This window comes from Euphorbia lathyris, chromosome 7, assembly GCF_963576675.1.
Source record: "Euphorbia lathyris chromosome 7, ddEupLath1.1, whole genome shotgun sequence".
Classification (NCBI taxonomy): Eukaryota; Viridiplantae; Streptophyta; class Magnoliopsida; order Malpighiales; family Euphorbiaceae; genus Euphorbia; species Euphorbia lathyris.
Window position 1 is genome coordinate 56685672 of NC_088916.1, and position 21126 is coordinate 56706797.

Consider the following 21126-nt stretch of genomic DNA (forward strand, 5'->3'; position numbering starts at 1 on the left):
CAAAATGACTGAAAGCAGTACCCTAGATTTCTGTTTAGGGCACTTGATACATATCTTTCATTTGGACAGCCTATAACCACTTTAAACAACACCAAAACTCAACAAACTCAATCACAACAAATCCTATGATCATACCTAGGTATTTCAGAATCTCAAACTCATAGAAAACAAGCTAAAACAACATACTAACCTTCAAGTTGTGTCTATCACCTAGTATGCTTCCTAACTTAACTTGTTTGCCTTGAAAATGGAAGAAATTGGAAGAGTTTTGTTTGTAGGGTGTTAGGGTATGAACAAGGAAGGTTTTGCTGAAGCTTTGGTCGAAATTGTGGCTGGAATAGATAAAGAATGAGTTGTGTACATCTTTTTAAAAGTGAAGAGGCATCCTTTGTCTTACTATTGAGTGACATCATGCTTTGTGAGGTGCTACTTACTAAACTTCATTTCCAGCCCTCCATAAGTCTAATTTAATCAATTAAGGACATGTGCATTCATTCATTTAAGTCCAAACTCAATTAACCAATCGTTACATCTTAACGACACACTAATCGCCTCCTAATCGCACGGTAATCGCATTATGAATACGAAACTTCTAATGACCATGAGATGAATCTAAAATGCATGTATTCAATCATGAAAACATATATGAATGTGGGAAGACTCATATGTTAGGGTTTTAGGGATGTTACATTCTTACAATTTCTTGACATTATTGTTGATGATTGTAAAGCTCTGATTAGCGAGCTAAATATTTTATCTGTTTCTTTCATTAGGAGGTCAGCGAATAAGATTGCTCATATACTTGCAAGAGCGTCTGGTTCTGTGTCTGATTATGGGATATGGAAACATAATCCTCCAGTTCATTTGTAATGACTTAAGTGCTGATATTGAATAATAAAGTTTCTTTTGATTTCAAAAAAAAAACCCTGGTTGGGAAATAGTCCATTCTAGGGAAATATTTCCCAACCAGGTCTAGTGGAGCAATTTTTTTTTTAAATCGTCCCAAACAAAGGATTAACCCTATATTTTCTCTCCTAATTTTTTTATTTATTTTCTCCCATAAATTATTACTATAATTTTCATGTTTTCCTTATGTTAAAATTAGTAATTTATATATTCAATAAAAAATATAACCATTTAATTTTTTTCCCAATAATTGTTATATCTTATTTCAATTTTTTTCTTAAATTTAAATATCAATATGTACATTTAATATAAAAAATAATATAATTATTTCACATTACATAGATAATTACTAGTTTAGTACATAAATAATTCTAATTAGTATACTCATTACTACTTCACTATTAAGGTTATAAAAAATAAATAAGTAAAATTGTAGTCATTTTTCAGTTTTTCTCTTTTAGTTTTTTACTTTTTCTTTTTTTGTTTTTGTGTTTTACTTTGATCGTGTTAAAATCAATTGTTGAATTTTGTAATTATAGAAACATTAAAAATTTAGATTGGATTTTTATTTTTTGGTGGTATTTATCCATAAATGTTTTTATATTTTTAGCTTAGTTATGCAAAAAGACCAATATTTATTATTTTTCTTTTGAATCTTATGGTATTGATAACTTGCTGGATCCGATTTGATATTCCCTGCCGGAGTTACCTGCAAAACAGAACCGGAGACAGGATCTCTGGGAAAACTCTCCGACGATCAAGTCAGTTTTTGTAAGAGGGTTGGTAATTTGACAATAATATTGTAGGGCAAAAAATGTGAACGTACCTTTTTCCCTTGTTCTTAAGGCCTTTTATAGGTGTTTTTTAGGTAACCGCCGAGGGCGGTTACTCCTTAGTGGGCCACGTTATGAGGGCGGTTCCCCCTTTTTAGGCCATGTCCCTTTCGTGGCTTTCATGGCAACGAACGTGGTTCTGAGTGGGAGTCTTGATGCTCCGTTTAGGAATTCGGGGCAGTTACTCGCTTCACCCGTTTCCGCTTATTCGGGTCCCATTCGGGGCGGTTACTCGCTGCGCCCGCTTCCTTTATTCGGGTCCCATCCGATCTTAGACCATGGGTCTAAGTATGGGCTGGGCCTGCGAAATGAATATGACCCGGTTTAGCCTCGCGGGTCATCACATGCCTCCCCTTTAGTTTGATACAAGAGCCCCTTTAGGGTCTGTTCATAGGGGACGCTTCGTTTTTGCTTGTCTATTCAAAATTCAAAAACTTGTGAATTTTTCCTCTTTCGTTATTTCTTTTCCGGCGTCATCTTTTCCGGCGTTGACCTCTTATTTCCGTCACTTCTCTGTGTTGTCTTTCCCATGTAAGTTTTCCTCTTCATAACGTGTACCTTGTTCGGCTTTTTACTTCTGTTTATTTCTTTTCCTCAACATGTCAAACCCCGACCTCGACTTCGCACCGTTCGATGAGAACTACGTCCGCGAGGTTTCTCATGAAGTTGATGAGATGGTTGATGAAGTTTCAACCAGTTCTCATGGGTCTGATTCCCACCCCGCTGACTTCCTCCATCTGGCGAATACAACCGACGAGGGTCTAGATTTTGACCCTAAGAAGTTGATTCCGCCACCTGTCCCAACCCCCCGTTTGTTACCAAAGAGGGACAGGTCGGGAAGCCTAGTTTGTCGCGAGACCATTGAGGATTTGCGGGTGCAATATCCTTGGCTCCAAGGTCTCAAGACCATCATTCCCGGGGAGGATAGAGGACCGGGCGATTACCCAAAGGGGTATTTCACCATTTTCGTCGCCCAAATTATCTGCGGCTTCACTTATCCGCTGGCGGATGAGATTGCTTCCGTCCTCGGCGGTTACGGAATCGCACCCGGGCAGTTACATCCAAATGGATGGGCCGACTTGACCCTAGATAAATTTCTGGTGGATTGTTTGGAGGTTCCTTTCTCGCTCAAAATTTTCTCCAAGCTTCATCATTTCAAGAGTTCGGCGGGATATTTCACTTTCATCCGCCAGAGCGGATACTATGGTTTTGACGAGAAACTGAACAAGATCCGCGAGTGGGATCGCTCTTACTTTTTTATCAAGTTTAATGAGGGAAATCTGAACTTCCTTCGCCGTTGGGGCCGGCCCAATGTGAAGAGTTTGAACCTCGGTTACCCCAGCAAGGAAGAATCTGCTGTCATCGAGTTCCTGAAGAGTACCCCTCCTTTTGTATGGACATATGATCAGGCCTTCCATATGCTAAGGAGCGGAGTAGCGATTGCCTACTGCGAGGGGGATCGCGTGGTCTATATCCCTTATCGCGTTTTTATACAAGGTACTTTTTATTTCCAAGTTGATGATTTCTTTTAACCCTTTGCAGGGGTGATCCTTTATCTCAAATCGCTGCAGATCGGGAGGCTAAAGCCCTAGCGAGAAGGAAGAAGCGGATGGTTGGAACCGCTTCCGTTATAGGGGAGGATTCTTCTGGAGGAACGATTCCTTCCATTGAGGCGGCTTCTCCTGTAAGGGCCTCCGTTTCACAAGGTCCCGCTTCTGCCTCCGAGGATCTTCCTTTGACGAGGAAGCGGAAGATAAGTGCGGATACAGAGTCTTCTCGTCCCAAGAAGAAGAACACCTCCGCGTCCCTTACTGTTGGCGGTACACCCGTATCCGCCTCATCCAAAGGAAAGAGCAGTACCCCAATTCACGAGGTATCTTGATCTATTCCCTCTTTCTATATTGCTACTTTTTTCCTCATGAGCTATCTGCTGTTCTCTTGATATTTTTCTTTACGCCTTTGCAGCCAATTCCCGACATCAGCGGATGGTGGACTAGGACCTTTGGCATAGCCGTGAGTTTTTCTTGCAAGGACATTGTCTCTTCCATATGCAATGTCCTCGGGCGGCTTCCCTCTGCTTCCCGTGTGCGCGAACAAGTACCGCTCCCTACCGATGTGGAGGGGATCGAGAAGCGTTCTGTAGAGGTATATTGTTGCTTGTCATTCTCTTTCAAGGATCTTGCGTCCATTGTAACCGCCTATTTCTATTCGCCCTTTTTTATTCGTGAGCCGTCTTATATGCAGATTATCAATTTCGCTGAGGGCATTCTCCGAAGGGATGCCGAGCGAGCCAAGGAGTTGGAAGGTCTTGGTACTGAATTGGCGACTCAGAAGTCGCTTTATGATGATGTCCAAGGGAAGGTGAAGGTCCTAGAAGGCGCCCTTCAGAAGGCTGTGAGCGAGAAGGAGGAGGCTCTTAAATCTCTTCAGGCTAAGTCCGATGAGCTGCGAAAGGCCCTCGATGATCTAGCTGATTCCAAGGAGACACAAAAGAAGAGGGCTGAGGAAATTCTGGCTGAAGACGGTGCCCGCATCTACTGGTATGGGGAGCGGATTCATGCCGCTTATGAGCATGGACATCAGGGTCTCGTACTTAACCGCCCCAAGGTTCCCATCCCTGAAAAGGATTTAACTGAGAAGTGGGACAAGCTGGAAGCCGAGGATGCTGATATGGATGATGTACTCCTCTTAGATTGGAAGAGTTTTCAGGAATCTCCAATTATCGGCGAGATCCCTACCCAGAATGCGGAAGAAGGGGCACCGCAGGACATCTCTCAGCCTGAGCAAGAGGTACCACCCTCTGAAGCAGTTATTGATTCGAGGGTTGAGGATTCGCTTGAAGTAGATCCGCCCACTAGAGGAGATGAGGGAGTCGCTGGAGGCGAGGAAAGCAATAGGGGTGAAGGAGAGGAAGTTGTAGCATAGTTTAATTTATATTTGGACTTTTTGTATGTAACAAACTGCCCGTATATATTAATTTTCTTTCACTTGCCGCTTTGCCTATACGTGCGATTATTGTCACTTTATTTTCATGTATGATCCTTGCCTTTTGCCGACTTCATACTTGTAATTCTTCATAGTAATTTTTGCTTTCGCTAGGGTGGCCAAACCCTTTTTGCAATTTTTGAGCACTCGTTTATTCGCTTAATTTTATGCCTTACTCTATTATTTTTCTTTCGAAAATAATATAATCATAAGGTTAATCATAAGGTTTTGCGAGTGATGCGTAACCATGCATCCGTCTTTCTTTAATAGGCAACACATTTATGTGTTTTTTGAGTTTAACCCTAAGGGTTTTGCGAGTAATGCGTAATCATGCATCCACCTTTCTTTAATAGGCAACACATTTATGTGTTTTTTTTAGTTTAACCCTAAGGGTTTTGCGAGTGATGCGTAATCATGCATCCGCCTTTCTTTAATAGGCAACACATTTATGTGTTTTTTGAGTTTAACCCTAAGGGTTTTGCGAGTGATGCGTAACCATGCATCCGCCTTTCTTTAATAGGCAACACATTTATGTGTTTTTAAGAACAATCCCCATCCGGGCGTAACATATTGAATAAATATAATAATTGAATACCTTTATTGATAAAGAGAAAAGGTTTATTACATAGGTACACCAACTGTGTGGGATCAAAGCCTCATTAAAACCTTTTATCAGAAAACCCAATGGGAAAAACTCATAAAAGGAAAAAGAGTACTCGTCATTTCCTCGAACTACTCGGCCTTTTTATATAGGCGTAGATTCTCTAAATTCCAGGTGCGTGGGAGCTTCTTTCCGCTCATTTCTTCTATTTCAAAAGTGGCTGGTCCCAGCTTCTTGGATACTTTGTATGGTCCGATCCAGTTGACGCCCAGCTTGCCTTTGCCATCCCTGGATTGTATTTTATCCGCTTTTTTCAAGACCAAGTCGTTCTCGTTGATTATTACTTTTCGCACTCTTCTGTCATGATATTTCTTGATTCTATTGCGGTATACTGCCATTCGCATGTAAGCTTTTTCTCTTCGTTCCTCCACAGAATCCAAAGCATCTCTAATGTTGATAGGATTTTGTGTGTCGCAATAATAAATTATCCGATCTGTGGGCGACTTGATTTCAACAGGTAGGACTACTTCGGCTCCATAAACTAGCGAGAAAGGTGTTTCGCCTGTTGCTGCCTTTACAGAGGTTCTGTATGCCCACAACATATGGGGTATCTCATCCGCCCAACCTGTTTTTTTGTCTCCTAGCCGCTTCTTGATGCCTTGAATCATGGCCCTGTTGGTAACCTCCGTCATACCATTCGATTGGGGATGGTTTACGGAAGAAAAATGATTTTTGATCCCCATGCTTTCGCAGTATGCTTTGAACTTGGCACAGTTGAACTGGGTGCCATTGTCGGTTATAAGCTTTTGCGGGATTCCAAATCGCATGATAATGTTCTCTCGTAAGAACTCGATCATTCGCTCAGGTGTTTGTGCGGTTACTGCCTCCGCTTCTACCCATTTGCTGAAGTGGTCAACTGCAACTATCAAGTACTTCCTTTTCTTTGTCGTTTCTAGGAATGGACCCACTATATCGATTCCCCATGTTGCGAATGGCCACGCCGTCATTATAGCGATTTGTTCGGCTCCGGGAACATGCTTTTCATTCGTATGTATTTGACAATTGTGACATTCCTCAACCATCTTCTGGGAATCTTCCACCACCTTGGGCCAGTAGTATCCCATAAGTTTGACCTTTCTTGCCAACGCCGCCGAAGCTTCGTGCGCGCCACAAATTCCTTCATGTAATTCCCGCAGCACGTAGTCTCCTTCATTGCGACTAATGCATTTCAACCATGGACATGTGTACGATTTCCGATACAAAGTTCCATCCCGAACTGAGTATCGAGCTGACTGCCCAATTAGCTTTCTGGCTAAGCTCTTATCAACCGGTAAATCTCCCTGCTCCAGATATTGGCGAATGGGCATCCGTCAATCTTCATCGTCTTCCAGTTCTTCGATGACCATAATCTGATCGACCTCGAATGCTGGTGCCGATTTTATTTCCAAATTGCATGCCTTTTGACTCCATGGTTCTCTACTTGCCGCTGCTTTTGCCAATTCGTCAGCCTTTGCATTTTGGCCTCGCGGAACATGCACCATCTCCCAAACGACTCCCTTGTGCGTTAACTCTTGCGTCAATCTGCCGACTACCTGATGGTATTTTACTAGCTCCTCCTGTTTCACCAGATAATTTTTTGTGATCTGGTTTATCATGAGTTTGGAATCGCTGTAGATTACCACTCTTTCTGGGGTGAGTTCATTGAGCAACTTCAATCCGCATATCATTGCTTCATACTCTGCGGCATTATTGGTAGTTTTGAAAGTTAATTTTGCTGCATAGCACAGGCGAATAACCTCCGGGCCCTTGATGACGACTCCCAGCCCAGCTCCATCTGTAGATAATGCCCCATCTGTGTACATGCTCCACTCTTCTTTTTGTGCCTTCGGACATTCATCGTCATCCCAGGTGAATTCGTTCACGAAATCGGCGAGTACTTGGCTCTTTAGCGCTGGTCTCCCTTCATAGCGAATATCGAATTCTCCCAGGCGAATTGACCATTCCATCAACCGGCCGGATGCATCAGGTTTCTGTAATACCTTTCGCATTGGGATGCCAGTTCTCACAATGATAGTATGCGCCTGAAAGTATGGTTTCAATCTAGCCGCCGTGGTTATCACTGCGAGGGCCATTTTGTCCAACTTCGAATACCGGAGTTCTGCATCCTTCAGGACTTTGCTCACGTAGTACACTGGATATTGTTGCCCTTCTTCTTCTCGCACCATCACAGTGCATATCGCCATATTGGTGACGGATACGTAGAGAAATAAATCTTCTCCATCCTCCGGCCTACTCATTAAAGGCGGATAACACAGTAATCGCTTTATCCCCTCGAATGCTTCTTGACAATCCGGCGTCCATTCAAAGGACTTGGATTTTTTGATGGCATTGTAGAAAGGTAGACATCTCCTAGCTGAGCATGATATGAATCGCCCTAATGCCACCAACCGCCCATTTAGTCTCTGTACTTCTCTTATGCTCCTCGGCGTTTTCATCTCCATTACTGCTTTAACCTTCTCGGGATTCGCCTCAACTCCCTTGCCGCTAACAATGAAACCCAGGAACTTTCCCGCTCTTGCTCCGAATGTGCATTTTTCTGGGTTCAATTTGAGGCCATATTTGATTAGCACTTCCAGGATTTCTTTGATATCCTGCGGGTGGTCTTGCATTTTCTTGCTTTTGATGATCATGTCATCAACGTAGATCGAGAAGTTCTCGCCGGATTTGTCTGAAAATATCTTGTTCATCATCCTCTGGTATGTTGCTCCCGCGTTTTTCAATCCAAAGGGCATCACCTTGAAGCAATAAGTCGCCTGGTGAGTTATGAACGATGTTTTGATTTCATCCGCCTTCTCCATGGGTATCTGATGGTAACTGGACTTCACGTCGGTGAATGATAAAACTTCATATCCTGCAGTTCCATCTACCAATATATCAATGTTAGGAAGCGGATACATATCCTTCGGACATGCCTTGTTCAGATCTTTGAAGTCGACGCACATTCTGTACGTTCCATTTGGCTTTTTGACTAGCACCACATTGGCTAACCACTCCGGATAGGTGACTTCTCGAATTGCATCTGACTTTAGCAAATCCGCCACTGCTTTTTCAATCGCCTTTTGCCGCTCAGGAGCATGTCCTCTCTTTTTCTGTCGCACTGGGGTTGCACCTTTGTCTACATTCAAACGATGGGTTGCTACATCTGGACTTATTCCTTTCAGTATTTCATTTGGGGCGGCAAATTCCGACTCACATTGGACCAGCACCTCGGTAATGGCTTTCTTCGTTTCTTCGGGGAGGCCCGTCGCTATTCGCACATTTTTGTCGCTTGAGATGGCGAATAGTTCCGTTTCTCCCAATGCTTCCGCTGGCAACTTCTCTTCGACTTTATCCTCTTCATCTGGCTTTGGTTCGAGTGACAATGTATAGGCCTGTTGAGATACAAGTTGATCACCTTCAACTATGACTCGCCCTTGGTGTGTTGGCAAATATAATGTTAAATGTTTCATTGAGATGAGCGACTCCGTTTCCGACAAGAATGGGCGTCCCAGAATTATGTTGTAGGCCAATGGGAGATCAACAATTGCGAATTCTAAATCACCTCGCCATTTTAGGTTTTTATCGCCCATTTCTGCCTCCAACACCACCTGTCCACTTGTTTGAGAGGATTGACCCCCAAAACCAGTTACATCCATGAAGGTGTGTTCCACTCGCTCGTCATTAATTCCCAACTTGTTGAATGCAGTCCGAGTAATAACATTACAAGAACTGCCAGTATCAATAAGGACCCGCTTGACGTCCCATCCTTCTACAGCCATTGTAATCACCAAAGCATCCGCATGCGGCTCCGTGATTCGTGCGAATGAGTAATTGAGGACATCCCCCCTATGAGTGTTGCTTTTTCGCTGTTCACGGCGAGCTCTTTTTGTTGGAGGCTCATAGATCCCGTCGGCTATCACGTTTATCACTCCTTTTTTCTGCTTCTTTTCGGGCCTTGCCTCTTCTTCATGTGGTAACGTTGCTTTCTCGTCACTAGTCTCCTTTCGTACAAATTGATTCAGCTTGCCCCTTTCGATCAGCCTTTCAATCTCCTTCTTCAATTCATAGCAATCGTTCGTGTCGTGGCCGTTCAATCTGTGGAACCTGCAATATTTGTTAGGATGTCGCCCCAAACTGGTTCGACCTTTTACCTCGGGGAACCGCACATCCTTCTTCAGGGGGCTCTTTTCGATCCAAAGTAACACCTCCTGGCGAGTCGTGTTTAATGGTGTCTGATATCCGCCACTTTGAAAGGGGCGATCGCCTCTTCGAACAAAATTACTTTTGGACTGGGTCTGGCGTCGATTGTCCAAAGTGGATCCAGCGGCATCTCTTTCTCGCCGGGTTTGAGCCCTATGTTCCCTGTTGACATCATCCACTTCCATGAATTCCTTTGCTATTTTCATGAGTTCGGCCACTGTGCGCGGCTTGTTGCGGATGATTTCCTCCCGCATACTCCAATCTGTGGTTCCATCTGCCATGATGTTGCGGATGCTCACGATATCCGGGTTTTGCAATCGCACCAGAATATCGTTGAATGCGACAACAAATTCCCTTAGGGAATTATAGTTCCTCTGTTTGATCTCCTTCAGCTGCCTATCCGTCACATCCGCTGCTTTACAGCCCATAAATTTCGCACAGAAATCCCGACTATATTGATGCCAATTGTGAATAGATTCTGCGGGTAAAGATCGAAACCAATCAGATGCGGCTCCGCCCAAAGTTGTCGAGAATAACCTGCAAATGATGCTTTCACTCGCTCCTGCAACATCCATTAGTTCTCTGTAGTTCCTGACATGAGCCTCAGGATCAGAATTTGGATCCCCCATAGTATTTAGGTATCGCGGGCGCTTTGATTCTGTGATCTGGAATGAATTCCTGCAACGAAGGGGCAAAAGGTGAATCGCTCTGGACCTCTGCTCTCGGCCTAGGTGAGTACCCCATTCGCTCCATCATGCTCCGTAATTGATCTTCTAAGTCAATATCGGGTACTCGCCGGACTTCTTCCATCCGCTGCTGGTGAATTCTGGGTGGCATCCACCCGCCCATCGGTGTTGAGACGTGTGCCTGCTGGGGGACTAACCGCTGTCCCGTTATAGGATCAAAGTTCCATGTGTGCTCTCGCCCAGGAGTCATCAACTCCGAATGTCTGTGAGGAAAAGGTTCCACTTGCTGTAGCGGAAGAGTGCCTTGCACTCCTGGCAACGGTTGGGATGGCTGCCAGGTCGGATGTATCATCGTAATGAGATCTGGGTGCGAGTAGTTGCTCGGGTGGCTGTGTGGGTTTGTGCGACTACTCTGGCCCACTTGATTTGGCGCCTGAGATGGCTGCGGGAGGGCCGATATGACAGGGATAGTCGGTGATTGTGTTGAGATAACCACAGGTTCTTGAGGAGCAGCCGCCACAGCGGTATTGTGTTCGGTGAGGGCAGTTAGTAAATTAATCATTCGATCTCCAGCCGCCTGGCTCATGTTCGAAGCCAAGACTTGTCCTGCCATCTGCACGAAATCACTATTGGACATTTCCATCTCAGTTTGCACTTGGACTTCCAATAAGGGACTCAATTGTCCCGAAGGACCCGATGAGCTAGGCACCACAGGCTGTGTACTTGCAGGTTGCGAATTCGCAATCCGTGGTCCCTTGGAGTTCATACTGGTTGATCTAGTGGTAACGCCGGTCGTTCGTGATGGTTCTGACATGTTCTTCGCGTACCTTTAACCAAATGTTGGTAAAAAAGGTCCACATTCACCGCACCAATGATAACTTACCGGATCCGATTTGATATTCCCTGCCGGGGTTACCTGCAAAACAGAACCGGAGACAGGATCTCCGGAAAAACTCTCCGACGATCAAGTCAGTTTTTGTAAGAGGGTTGGTAATTTGACAATAATATTGTAGGGCAAAAAATGTGAACGTACCTTTTTCCCTTGTTCTTAAGGCCTTTTATAGGTGTTTTTTAGGTAACCGCCGAGGGCGGTTACTCCTTAGTGGGCCACGTTATGAGGGCGGTTCCCCCTTTTTAGGCCATGTCCCTTTCGTGGCTTTCATGGCAACGAACGTGGTTCTGAGTGGGAGTCTTGATGCTCCGTTTAGGAATTCGGGGCGGTTACTCGCTTCACCCGTTTCCGCTTATTCGGGTCCCATTCGGGGCAGTTACTCGCTGCGCCCGCTTCCTTTATTCGGGTCCCATCCGATCTTAGACCATGGGTCTAAGTATGGGCTGGGCCTGCGAAATGAATATGACTTGGTTTAGCCTCGCGGGTCATCAGGTATAAATTTAGCATTATGGATTTTGAAGGAGAGTGAATTTAACTTTTACGTAGAAAACATTGCATTCTGAACACATTTACGAGTTGGTGCAATTTCAAGCCTAGTTGAAAAAAAATGGCTTATTGAAGCCTGATAAGCCATTTCCTTACCAAACAAAAGGCTTGAGGTCAAGTTCTTTTCAAAAAATGGAGAATGATGAGGGCATTTCATTAACAGACAAAAGCAAGAATAACCGGATGCAGCAATCGACTCAAAGGGGACACAGAACGGAGCGTGAGGAGGAACAAGAACAAGAAGTGTTCAGGATGAGTCTAGGTATTAGACTTGCTGAGTCATATACGGTGTGTGAGATAGAACCTCCCGCACGGAGTTGACTCGCCGAGTCTACTTTTGAGGTGATTTTCACTCGTTTTTTTTGCTATAATTTAGATGTTTTTACCACTTTTTTGTGTTTTCTTGTCTTTAAGTAATTATGGCGTTGAGGTAATTTACCATTTAAGGTTAGAAGGTTATAAATTGATTTATTTATAACGAATAGCCACATTTTTCAGCATAACCTAACCCTTAGATTTATACCTAAAATTGATTTTTCAGTTTCTTCAATTTGAATTTGAGAATTTCTTTATTGATTTACAATTAAAACATTTCTTATTTCTTTCTCTCAATCTCTATTTGCATCAAACTTAAACCTAACAAAATAAGGATTAATTTTTTTTTTTTTCCAATGAATTAAAGAATTGAATGTTGAATACAAATAAGATTGGAATAGTAAGAATTCAAGTAACTTAAGCTTAAGCTTGAAAGCCCAAATTCAAGTTTTTAATCAGAAACCTCAAACCAATTTATTCCACCTGATTAAAAATCAATTTTGATTTATTTATTTTTAGATTAAAAAGGACAGTATTTTTCACATGGATCCTGATGACCACGTGAATTTGATCATTAGGTTGATTAAATCTAAGCCTCAGGAGTCTTTGAATCACCACGGTTAAAAACAAAGTGTACTTTGTACCCCAAACTCAACAGCCTGGTCCTAGGAAACTGACGACAACATCATAAATAGCTTGCAATTCAATTTTTCAATGTCACTCACACATTGAAACGCTTCCTGTTTACACTAGAATTGCACGAGAAAAGCTAGATATTTTGCAATGGACACATGGAGAAAGTATGAATTTTATTGAAAATGTCCTGATTGGAGTTGAGGATGAGATTTCCTTTTAGGAAAACGACTGCTAAACAAACCACGATTAACACACCATAATCGAGCGTAAATAATGAAAGGTAGCGTCTACACTACCCCCAATACATCTCTCTTCGTCACCAGATGCCGAAACCCCTACTCGGAATCCAACTCAACTCGGAATCCAGAAGCCAAGTAGTAGAGATAATCCATTTCTATCATGATCTCTCAGATCTTCGTCCTATCTCAGCGAGGCGATAATATCGTCTTCCGCGATTGTGAGTATCTCTCTCCCTTCCATTTCTGTTTTTATTGTTTTCATTGTATCTTTCCCCAAATTATTACGATTATTCATTGCCTTCATATCCGTGCTTGTATTGGAGGCTATTGATATGAATTTCTTTCTGTTCATTTTGCTGATTTATCATCTGCCATGTGAGGATATTTTGTGATGTTATTCAACGGATGCAGATCGTGGTGAAGTTCCAAAAGGCAGTGCTGAAATATTCTTCCGCAAAGTTAAATTTTGGAAAGAGGATGAAGGAGGGGATGCTCCACCTCTCTTTGTAGGTATTTTGTAGTTTCTTCCGTTAAACTGATATGTCTATTTCGTATCTAATCACGCATTGTTCGTTTGCCTAAAATTGAGATTGTTCTGATTTTAGCTTTTTGTTGAATTTACACTCCTCTTCTGATACTTATGATCTGCTTCTTCTCTGATACTGTTAGAATGTGGATGGAGTGAACTACTTTCATGTGAAAGTTGCTACCTTGCTGTTTGTTGCTACAACGAGACTTAATCTCTCACCTTCACTTGTTCTGGAATTTCTTCAAAGGAGTGCTCGAGTAATTAAAGATTACCTTGGTGTTCTCAATGAAGACTCTCTACGCAAAAATTTTGTACTCGTGTATGAACTACTGGACGAAATTATTGTGAGTAATTCTTTTCTTCATTGCACATCCTTTCTTTGTTGGATGCTATGTTTAGGAGTTAACTGTTAGGCTTATGGAGAACCCACAGAAGTTTATAACTAAAGGCAGAAGAGATATGCAAAAAAGGTTCATCAATAGATGGTTTCGGGACATAGTATCTGTTGTTTAGTGTACTCTCATTGTCTAATTAATTTGTACGAGTGTCAACAGTATTCCCATATCAACATTCTGTTTCCAGTATGACTCTGCAAGATTGAGTCCACTGAACATATTGGATGATACTTCATAGCTGCGGTTTAATATCATTTTATTAGGAAAGCATCATTTGCCAGCTATGTTTTCTTTTCCATCAGAAGCTTCTTGAAAACTCAGTAATGCCTTCCCTGTCTTCATATATGGCTAGTTAGGTTTTTCGGAGGAAATTGGGTTAAATAATTTATCTCGGGATGCCATTTATTTATGGTTGGATATTTCTGGCTGCCTAGGCAGAAGTTAGTTTATACACTGGATTCTCATTTAAAAGGAAGTTCATTTCCTGTACTGGATTCATAGCTATTCTTGGATAGGATTCATCATTAACTTTTTGAGAACATTTCCATATTTATCTGGTAAACTGTTTATCGATTACTTCTTTCCAGGATTTTGGTTATGTGCAAACAACTTCAACTGAGGTTCTGAAGTCCTATATATTTAATGAGCCGATAGTGATAAATGAAGCACTAATGCCAAGCCTGGGTCCTGCATCCATCTTCATGGTATTTATTTATATAAGCAGTTGCATTGTATATAGTGGTAAACTCCTATACTACTTTGGCTGTTACATTAGAAAATATTTTGATTACTTTTTTGAACTTGCTTTACCGCAGCAAGGGGCCAAAAGAATGCCTGGAACAGCTGTTACCAAATCTGTTATTGCCAATGATTCACGAGGCAGGAAAAGGGAGGAGATTTTTGTAGATGTAATTGAAAAAATTAGTGTGACATTTAGCTCTAGTGTGAGTATGCAAGACATATAGTTGCTGCAAAACTAATTGTTGCATTAAAGATTGAATTTGCAAACTATGTATTGGCAATCAAGTGTTGCGTTGATCTCTCGTTGCTTCCTCCCCGCAGCCTCTCAAAAAAAAAAAAAAAAAAAGAGAGAAACAACTGCATCATTTTTGTCAATTTCTCCTTGTTTATTGTCCTGAACACTTTAGTGTTTGCCATACAGGGCTACATTCTTACTTCTGAGATTGATGGAACCATTCAACTGAAGAGTTATCTTACTGGCAACCCTGAAATTCGAATTGCTCTAAACGATGACCTAAATATAGGAAGTGGTGGAAGTTCAACCTACGGTATGTACATATTTTAAATAAATGGTATAAGTATCCAAATTTCATTAAATGAAGGAGATGTGAAATATTTTACATCAAAAAGCCAATCCTTGTCATTTTGGAGCTCCAATGGTGCTTAACTTTTTTCTCCTTACTGATGAGAAAACTAGCTTTTTGTGTGTGCTTGAAAGTTTAATAGTTGTTAGTCATTTCTAGATGAGGTATGTAACTTTAATCTGGTGGACAATATTATCCGACTTAATCCCGTAGCCAATTTTGGTTCCATCCTTCCCCCTTCTAATCTGTGCTATCAATCACACTCTTAAGGAAGTTACACCATTTAAACTCACGTTCCACCTGTCTGATAATAAGAAGCTTTGAAAAGTGTAATGTCTAACATGAAATCAATATGACAAGTTTTGGTTCTAATTCAACTGAATTGGCCCAAGTCATTTAGTTTCATATTAAGTGTTACTATTGGTAGGAACAAAGCTGTTGTAAGATTTGATGTGTTAAGTTATATATTTACTTCTTATTTGGCTAGAGTTTGAGACATTTGGTTGGTAGTAGATATTAAATTTTCACTATTTCCCTCTTCTACATGCTTTGATTTTTCATTCTTACTAGGTGATAATATTTTGTGGAGGTTTGTAAAGTTTTGAGATGTCAACTATAGTGTTTGTTTCCAAGGAAAATTTGCAAGAATGTTATTGAACTTGTCACATCATTGCCTTACATTTTCTTTCGCTGCTCTCTGCAACAGATTATAGGCGTTCTTCTGGAGCCGGGACAGTGATTCTGGATGACTGTAATTTTCATGAATCAGTACATCTTGATAGTTTCGACGATGATAGGACTTTATCTCTGGTGAGGACAAGAGAGACGCTATGAAATGCAAGGGCATATTGTGTCATGCATTACCCTCTTGTTTGATTCTTTTTTTCTTTTCGCTATGATAGGTAGCATCAGATGGTGAATTTTCTGTCATGAATTACCGCATAACTCAGGAGTTTAAACCTCCCTTCCGTGTTAATGCATTTGTTGAAGAAGCAGGATCCCTTAAGGTGATTAAAGCTGCTTAATTTTTATCCAATCGGAATTCTGTACCAATCCCCCACCAAACTACATAAATAAAAGAGTAAATTTAGTGTCAAGTCTGTAATGACTGGCACTTATTCTTTGCAGGCTGAAGTTATTATTAAAGTGCAAGCTGAATTTCCCTCAAGTGTCACTGCGAATACCGTACTTGTAGAGATGCCATTGCCAGCATATACTAGCAGGTATTTCGACCCTCATTATGCAAAATTTTGTTTGGATGAATCATCAGAGCTAGTTCCTCCACACATAACAGAAAATTTGCTGTTTCCTATAACTACTGTTTGGTTCTTAATGCCTTTCAGTTATAGAGTATGCATGAATATAATGTTTACTATAGCTTTCCTATGTCTCCATCCAACTTGCATACATGTATGATTAATATGATAAAATATGGTGAATGACAGACTTCAAAAGAAAAGAGCAAGAAGAAAGTAGGATGGAACAATAAGTAATTTATTATGTCCTAAATACTTTCTCTACGAGCTTTGCATATTGCTGACTCATCTTTTTCTTCTTTTCCTCCCCAGATAAATTTTGTTTTAGATTTTTCCCTCCTTGCCACAATTGATTGTTTTTTCAACTAACGCCCATAAGAAGTAGTTAACAAAATGTGGCCTAATCTTAAACAAGAAAACATCAAAATTTTGCTTTCATAATGCCAAAACAGGTAAGGATATTTGACACACAGTTTAACTTGTGTTGCATGATCAGAAAGAAAGTGATAACCAGACCTCATGTTGCTAAAGTCATAATTTTATTGATTATGCTGATAATAACATGGTAAGATACTTATTTCAGGGTTAACTTTGAATTGGAGCCTGGAGCAGTGGGAAACACAACTGATTTTAAGGAATCAACTAAAAAACTCGAGTGGGGATTGAAGAAGGTAATTTCTAAATTCAGTAATCTCTTTGGATTTTTTTCTCGGAATTTAAATTTTAAAGTTTAAATTACATTCATTTTTCACTTCAATTACATACTTCAAGAATGCATTACCGGTTATTACTGATTTATCACTGATGGAAGCATCACATTTTAGATTGTTGGGGGATCTGAGCATATACTGCGCGCAAAGCTGACATTTTTGCAACAAGGGCATGGTAAGTGCTATATATATATTTTTTTGGTATAGGTTTAATGTAACGTAAATATAGTCTTGATGTTTTAAACAATGAACATCAGTCATGAGAGTTTTACATCTTTGTTGCAGGTAATATAACTAAGGAAGCTGGACCAGTTAGCATGAACTTCACTATTCCAATGTACAACGCCTCTAGACTTCAGGTAGGATGCTCTACTTTGCCAAGGATTTCATTAAAAAAAGGGGTTACATATAAGTATGTTAACAAGATCTCAGCATCAACTTCTCGAGCTACAGCCGCATAATTAGCACAACTTCTCTAGTTATATCACTGTATTTTTTTGGAAGTCAAAATGTCTGGTTCTTGATTGATGCAGGTTAAGTACTTGCAAATTGCAAAAAGTACAACAACTTCTAACCCGTATCGATGGGTTAGATACGTCACACAGTCAAATTCGTATGTTGCTCGGCTGTGATTGACCTTGGCTTCCACTGTTAGTCATCTTCACCTTGTGAGAATTGAGTGAATGAAAAGAAGAAAAGAAGAGGCAAGCATGGTATTAATCAACTGCATAACCCATGAGTCCAGGAAGTTTATAGATGAACAGCTACCAATCTCTAACGACTGGTTTATCATTTCTGTAGTAGGTTCTAAGCTTCTAATGCTCAACTGGTTTTTGTTTCCTTAATTTTGGTCTGTTCTGTGTTAATATTTTCAACGGCGAACACATTAATGATGATGCGGAATAATATTACCGGTACTTGCATGATTTGGTTAAGTGAAATATAGAAAAGAAAGTTGCATTGGAAGAAAATACAAATATCAGTAGTAGGAAATATTACTGATTCGTTATTGTCTTGAACCAAATCTATGAAGTACCGATATGGTACAGCAAACAGCATATTTTTTTACGGGTACGGCGGAATACATCAAATTATATATATATATATATATATATATATATATATATATATATATATATATAAAAGTCAAACTATAAATCACATTCATAATAACCTATAAGTCATTAATCTATCTAAAAGAAATATTTCATATTTCATATATATATTCCATATAATAAATATTGATGGTAGCTCTTAGTGAACACAACCACTTAGTAAACTTTAACTACTTGGTTTTTTTTTAACCGGTTAGTGTTCGTTAGACTCCACTATACTCTCCCTTATTGGATAGTATAGTGGAGAGAGGTACACGAGTGGTTCATTACTGGTTTCTTTTAAAAATAATTGCTTCACTCTTCAATATCTTTAGCAATCTAATTTTTTTGTTATTGCTCTGTTCTTGGGTGTAGATATATTTGTTGACTTTGAATATATTTATTTAACATGGTCGGATCCGGATCTATAATCTCGCATGTAAAATAGGTTGAGTTTATAGTTTGTTTTAAAAGCTCGAATTTAGTACGGTCCCATTAGCCTTATTATATTTTATATACTTTTTCTTACATTGATTTGATTTTTATTATCTTGTTTAAATTATTGTTTTTGTTTTAGATTATATTAGTTGAGTTTGTTGAATTAATTAACTCAATTTTCATTTATTGCATTTTTGTAATTGTTTAATTTTAAGTTGTTAAGATAAATATATTTAGGTAAATATGAATATATCAATACATGCAAATTGGAGATTCTAGCAAAGCCCTAATGGACAATGAAAAAGAGTGTGACTTTTTCGTAAGGAATTAGATTAGTATAAGGGGGCAAGTGGCAGCATAGGAGAGTGGAATCATAAAATGAATTATCTTCTTATCTAAATTTACTATACTATGTCAGCTGAGGTAATCTTGTAAGAAGTGGCTCATCTAGTAAAAGATATTCTTTAAAATATTATCTTTAAAAAAAAATTAAGAGATAAAGTTGACGGATAAGGTGCAAAATATCTCTAACGTTTATAGTTAGGAATAATTTTATCTTTAACGTCTAAAATGGTGCAATTTTATCTCTAACGTTGATAGTTAAGAGCAATTTTACTCCTAACATTGTCAAGTTGGATCAATTTTAGAAATAATTCATCAATCTGTCTTCCCGGTCATGAATCTTGTCATCTACATTTCACATGTGAGTCATTTTATCACTCATTAGTGACAGATTATAAACATATAACTAGACGTGAAAAAAATTAAAAAAATAAAAAAAATATACTGTCTATTTTATGAGTTGGAAAAAAAAATTCAAAATATTTCGTCGAATTAATAAATATTAACCTCAAATTCTATTATTAAATCACAGAAAATATAAAATCTTTTTTTAAACGAATTGATATGCAATTTGTGCAAAATAAGGAACAAAATATCAATGTTTTATAATAATGTCTAGGGGTGCAAACGAGTCTTGGTAGTTCGCAAACTATTCGAGCTCGGCTCGATGAAAGCCCGATCAAAGCTCGGCTCGATAGGGCTCGACTCGAGTTCGGGATCGGCTCGAGCACTAACGAGCTGAGTCCGAGCTTCCTTAGATTCGGCTCGAAAGTTCGTGAGCAGACTCGATTATTTTTAATTACTATATATATTTCATATTATATATATATATATATATATATATATATATATAATATTTAATATATATTTCATTGGTTATTATTAGTTTTCATCACAATTCACAACTCAAATAAGATTTAATCCATAGCAAAATGATAAAAAAAAGCTTAGACATTTGAGACTTTAGCTAAACAATTAGGTTTTGATAAGGAATAAAATACATTACAAACTTTAATATATATGTCATTGTTTGAAATTTTTCTCCGAGCTTGTGTTTTTCGATCACAAATATCATATACTATTCTGAAATCTCGACAATAACATGATTGTCTTTGTTTATGAATATTTTAAACTCATATGAAGTATGTTATAAGGCTTTTCTATTTTTTACGCTACTTATTCTATGCATATATGATGAATTTGGTTAAAGCTCGAAAAAAGCTCGGTTCGGTCAAAGCTCGGCTCGGTCAAAGCTCGTCAAAACTCGAATCGAGAGGGCTCGGTTCGAGATATTAACGAGCCAATACCGAGCCTACCTAGAGTTCGGCTCGGTTACACCCCTAATAATGTCCGAAATTGATCTAACTTGCCAATGTTAAAGGTAAGATTACATCATTTTAGATGTTAGGGGTACAATTACTTCTGACTGTAAACGTTAGGGGTATTTTCAGCTTCTTTCACTGTAAGTAAGGTAAGGATTGGTTAGCGGGATAAGCAAGCTCAAGTAAAGAGAATAGACGTGTAACTTAACAGGTGCAGCCACGACGGCTTGTTCCTAAACTGCATTAGGTCTTTTTCTTCTTCCTTCTCAAAGGTCTCCATTTGTGGATTGTCCCAAAGCAGGATCCACTTTATCCCTAAAATTTAACTCTAACGTTCTAATAGAAATGAAGATTTAGTTTTAACGTATAATATAAATTTAACTTTAATATTTTTGAGCAAAATCAACTTTAGCTCTACGTTATCGAAATTTTTTAAAAATTGGTTTGATTGATATTTAACTGTCACTTCAGAAATTTCAAATATCAATTATGTAAATTATAAAATTCTGTTAAAATGTTAAAACTAAATTTATGATAGTTAAATAATAATTAAACCAGTATTTTTAAAATTTTGGTAGTACATCATCTTTGAAAATATTAGAGTTAAATTAATACAATTTTATTAAGTTAGAAATGTTAAAGTTGTTGTTGTGTGACCAAAAGGTCACGGGTTCGAGTCTTAGGAGCGGCTTCTTACCAAATAAATTGGCAGGGGAAGACGTGCCCCCAATACATCATTGTGGTGGGACTCTTCCCCGGACCGTCGCTCAGCAGGGACGGGTAGTGCACCGGACCCCCTTTTAGAAATGTTAAAGTTAAATTGGTTTGTCAAATAAA

General features: G+C 39.6%; 1 protein-coding gene across 1 annotated transcript; it reads left to right on the top strand.

The window, feature by feature from the left end:
* Nucleotides 1–12731: 12731 nt before the first annotated feature.
* On the top strand, nt 12732–18028 carry LOC136200614 (AP-4 complex subunit mu-like). Its single transcript, XM_065991024.1, has 13 exons — nt 12732–13096; nt 13290–13384; nt 13548–13751; nt 14390–14506; nt 14618–14746; nt 14965–15091; nt 15834–15937; nt 16030–16134; nt 16256–16350; nt 16967–17054; nt 17208–17268; nt 17379–17452; nt 17627–18028. Exons 1-13 carry the CDS (start codon nt 13039–13041, stop codon nt 17723–17725), a joined length of 1356 nt encoding a protein of 451 aa, XP_065847096.1. The 5' UTR covers nt 12732–13038; the 3' UTR covers nt 17726–18028.
* The last annotated feature ends 3098 nt before the right edge of the window (nt 18029–21126 follow it).

Coding starts and splice junctions, on each gene's coding strand:
- LOC136200614 (XM_065991024.1), top strand. CDS start 13,039: ATGATCTCTCAGATCTTCGTCCTATCTCAGCGAGGCGATAATATCGTC. Junction 15,092..15,833: donor TGGTGGAAGTTCAACCTACG/GTATGTACATAT, acceptor TCTCTGCAACAG/ATTATAGGCGTTCTTCTGGA. Junction 16,135..16,255: donor AAGAAGCAGGATCCCTTAAG/GTGATTAAAGCT, acceptor TATTCTTTGCAG/GCTGAAGTTATTATTAAAGT.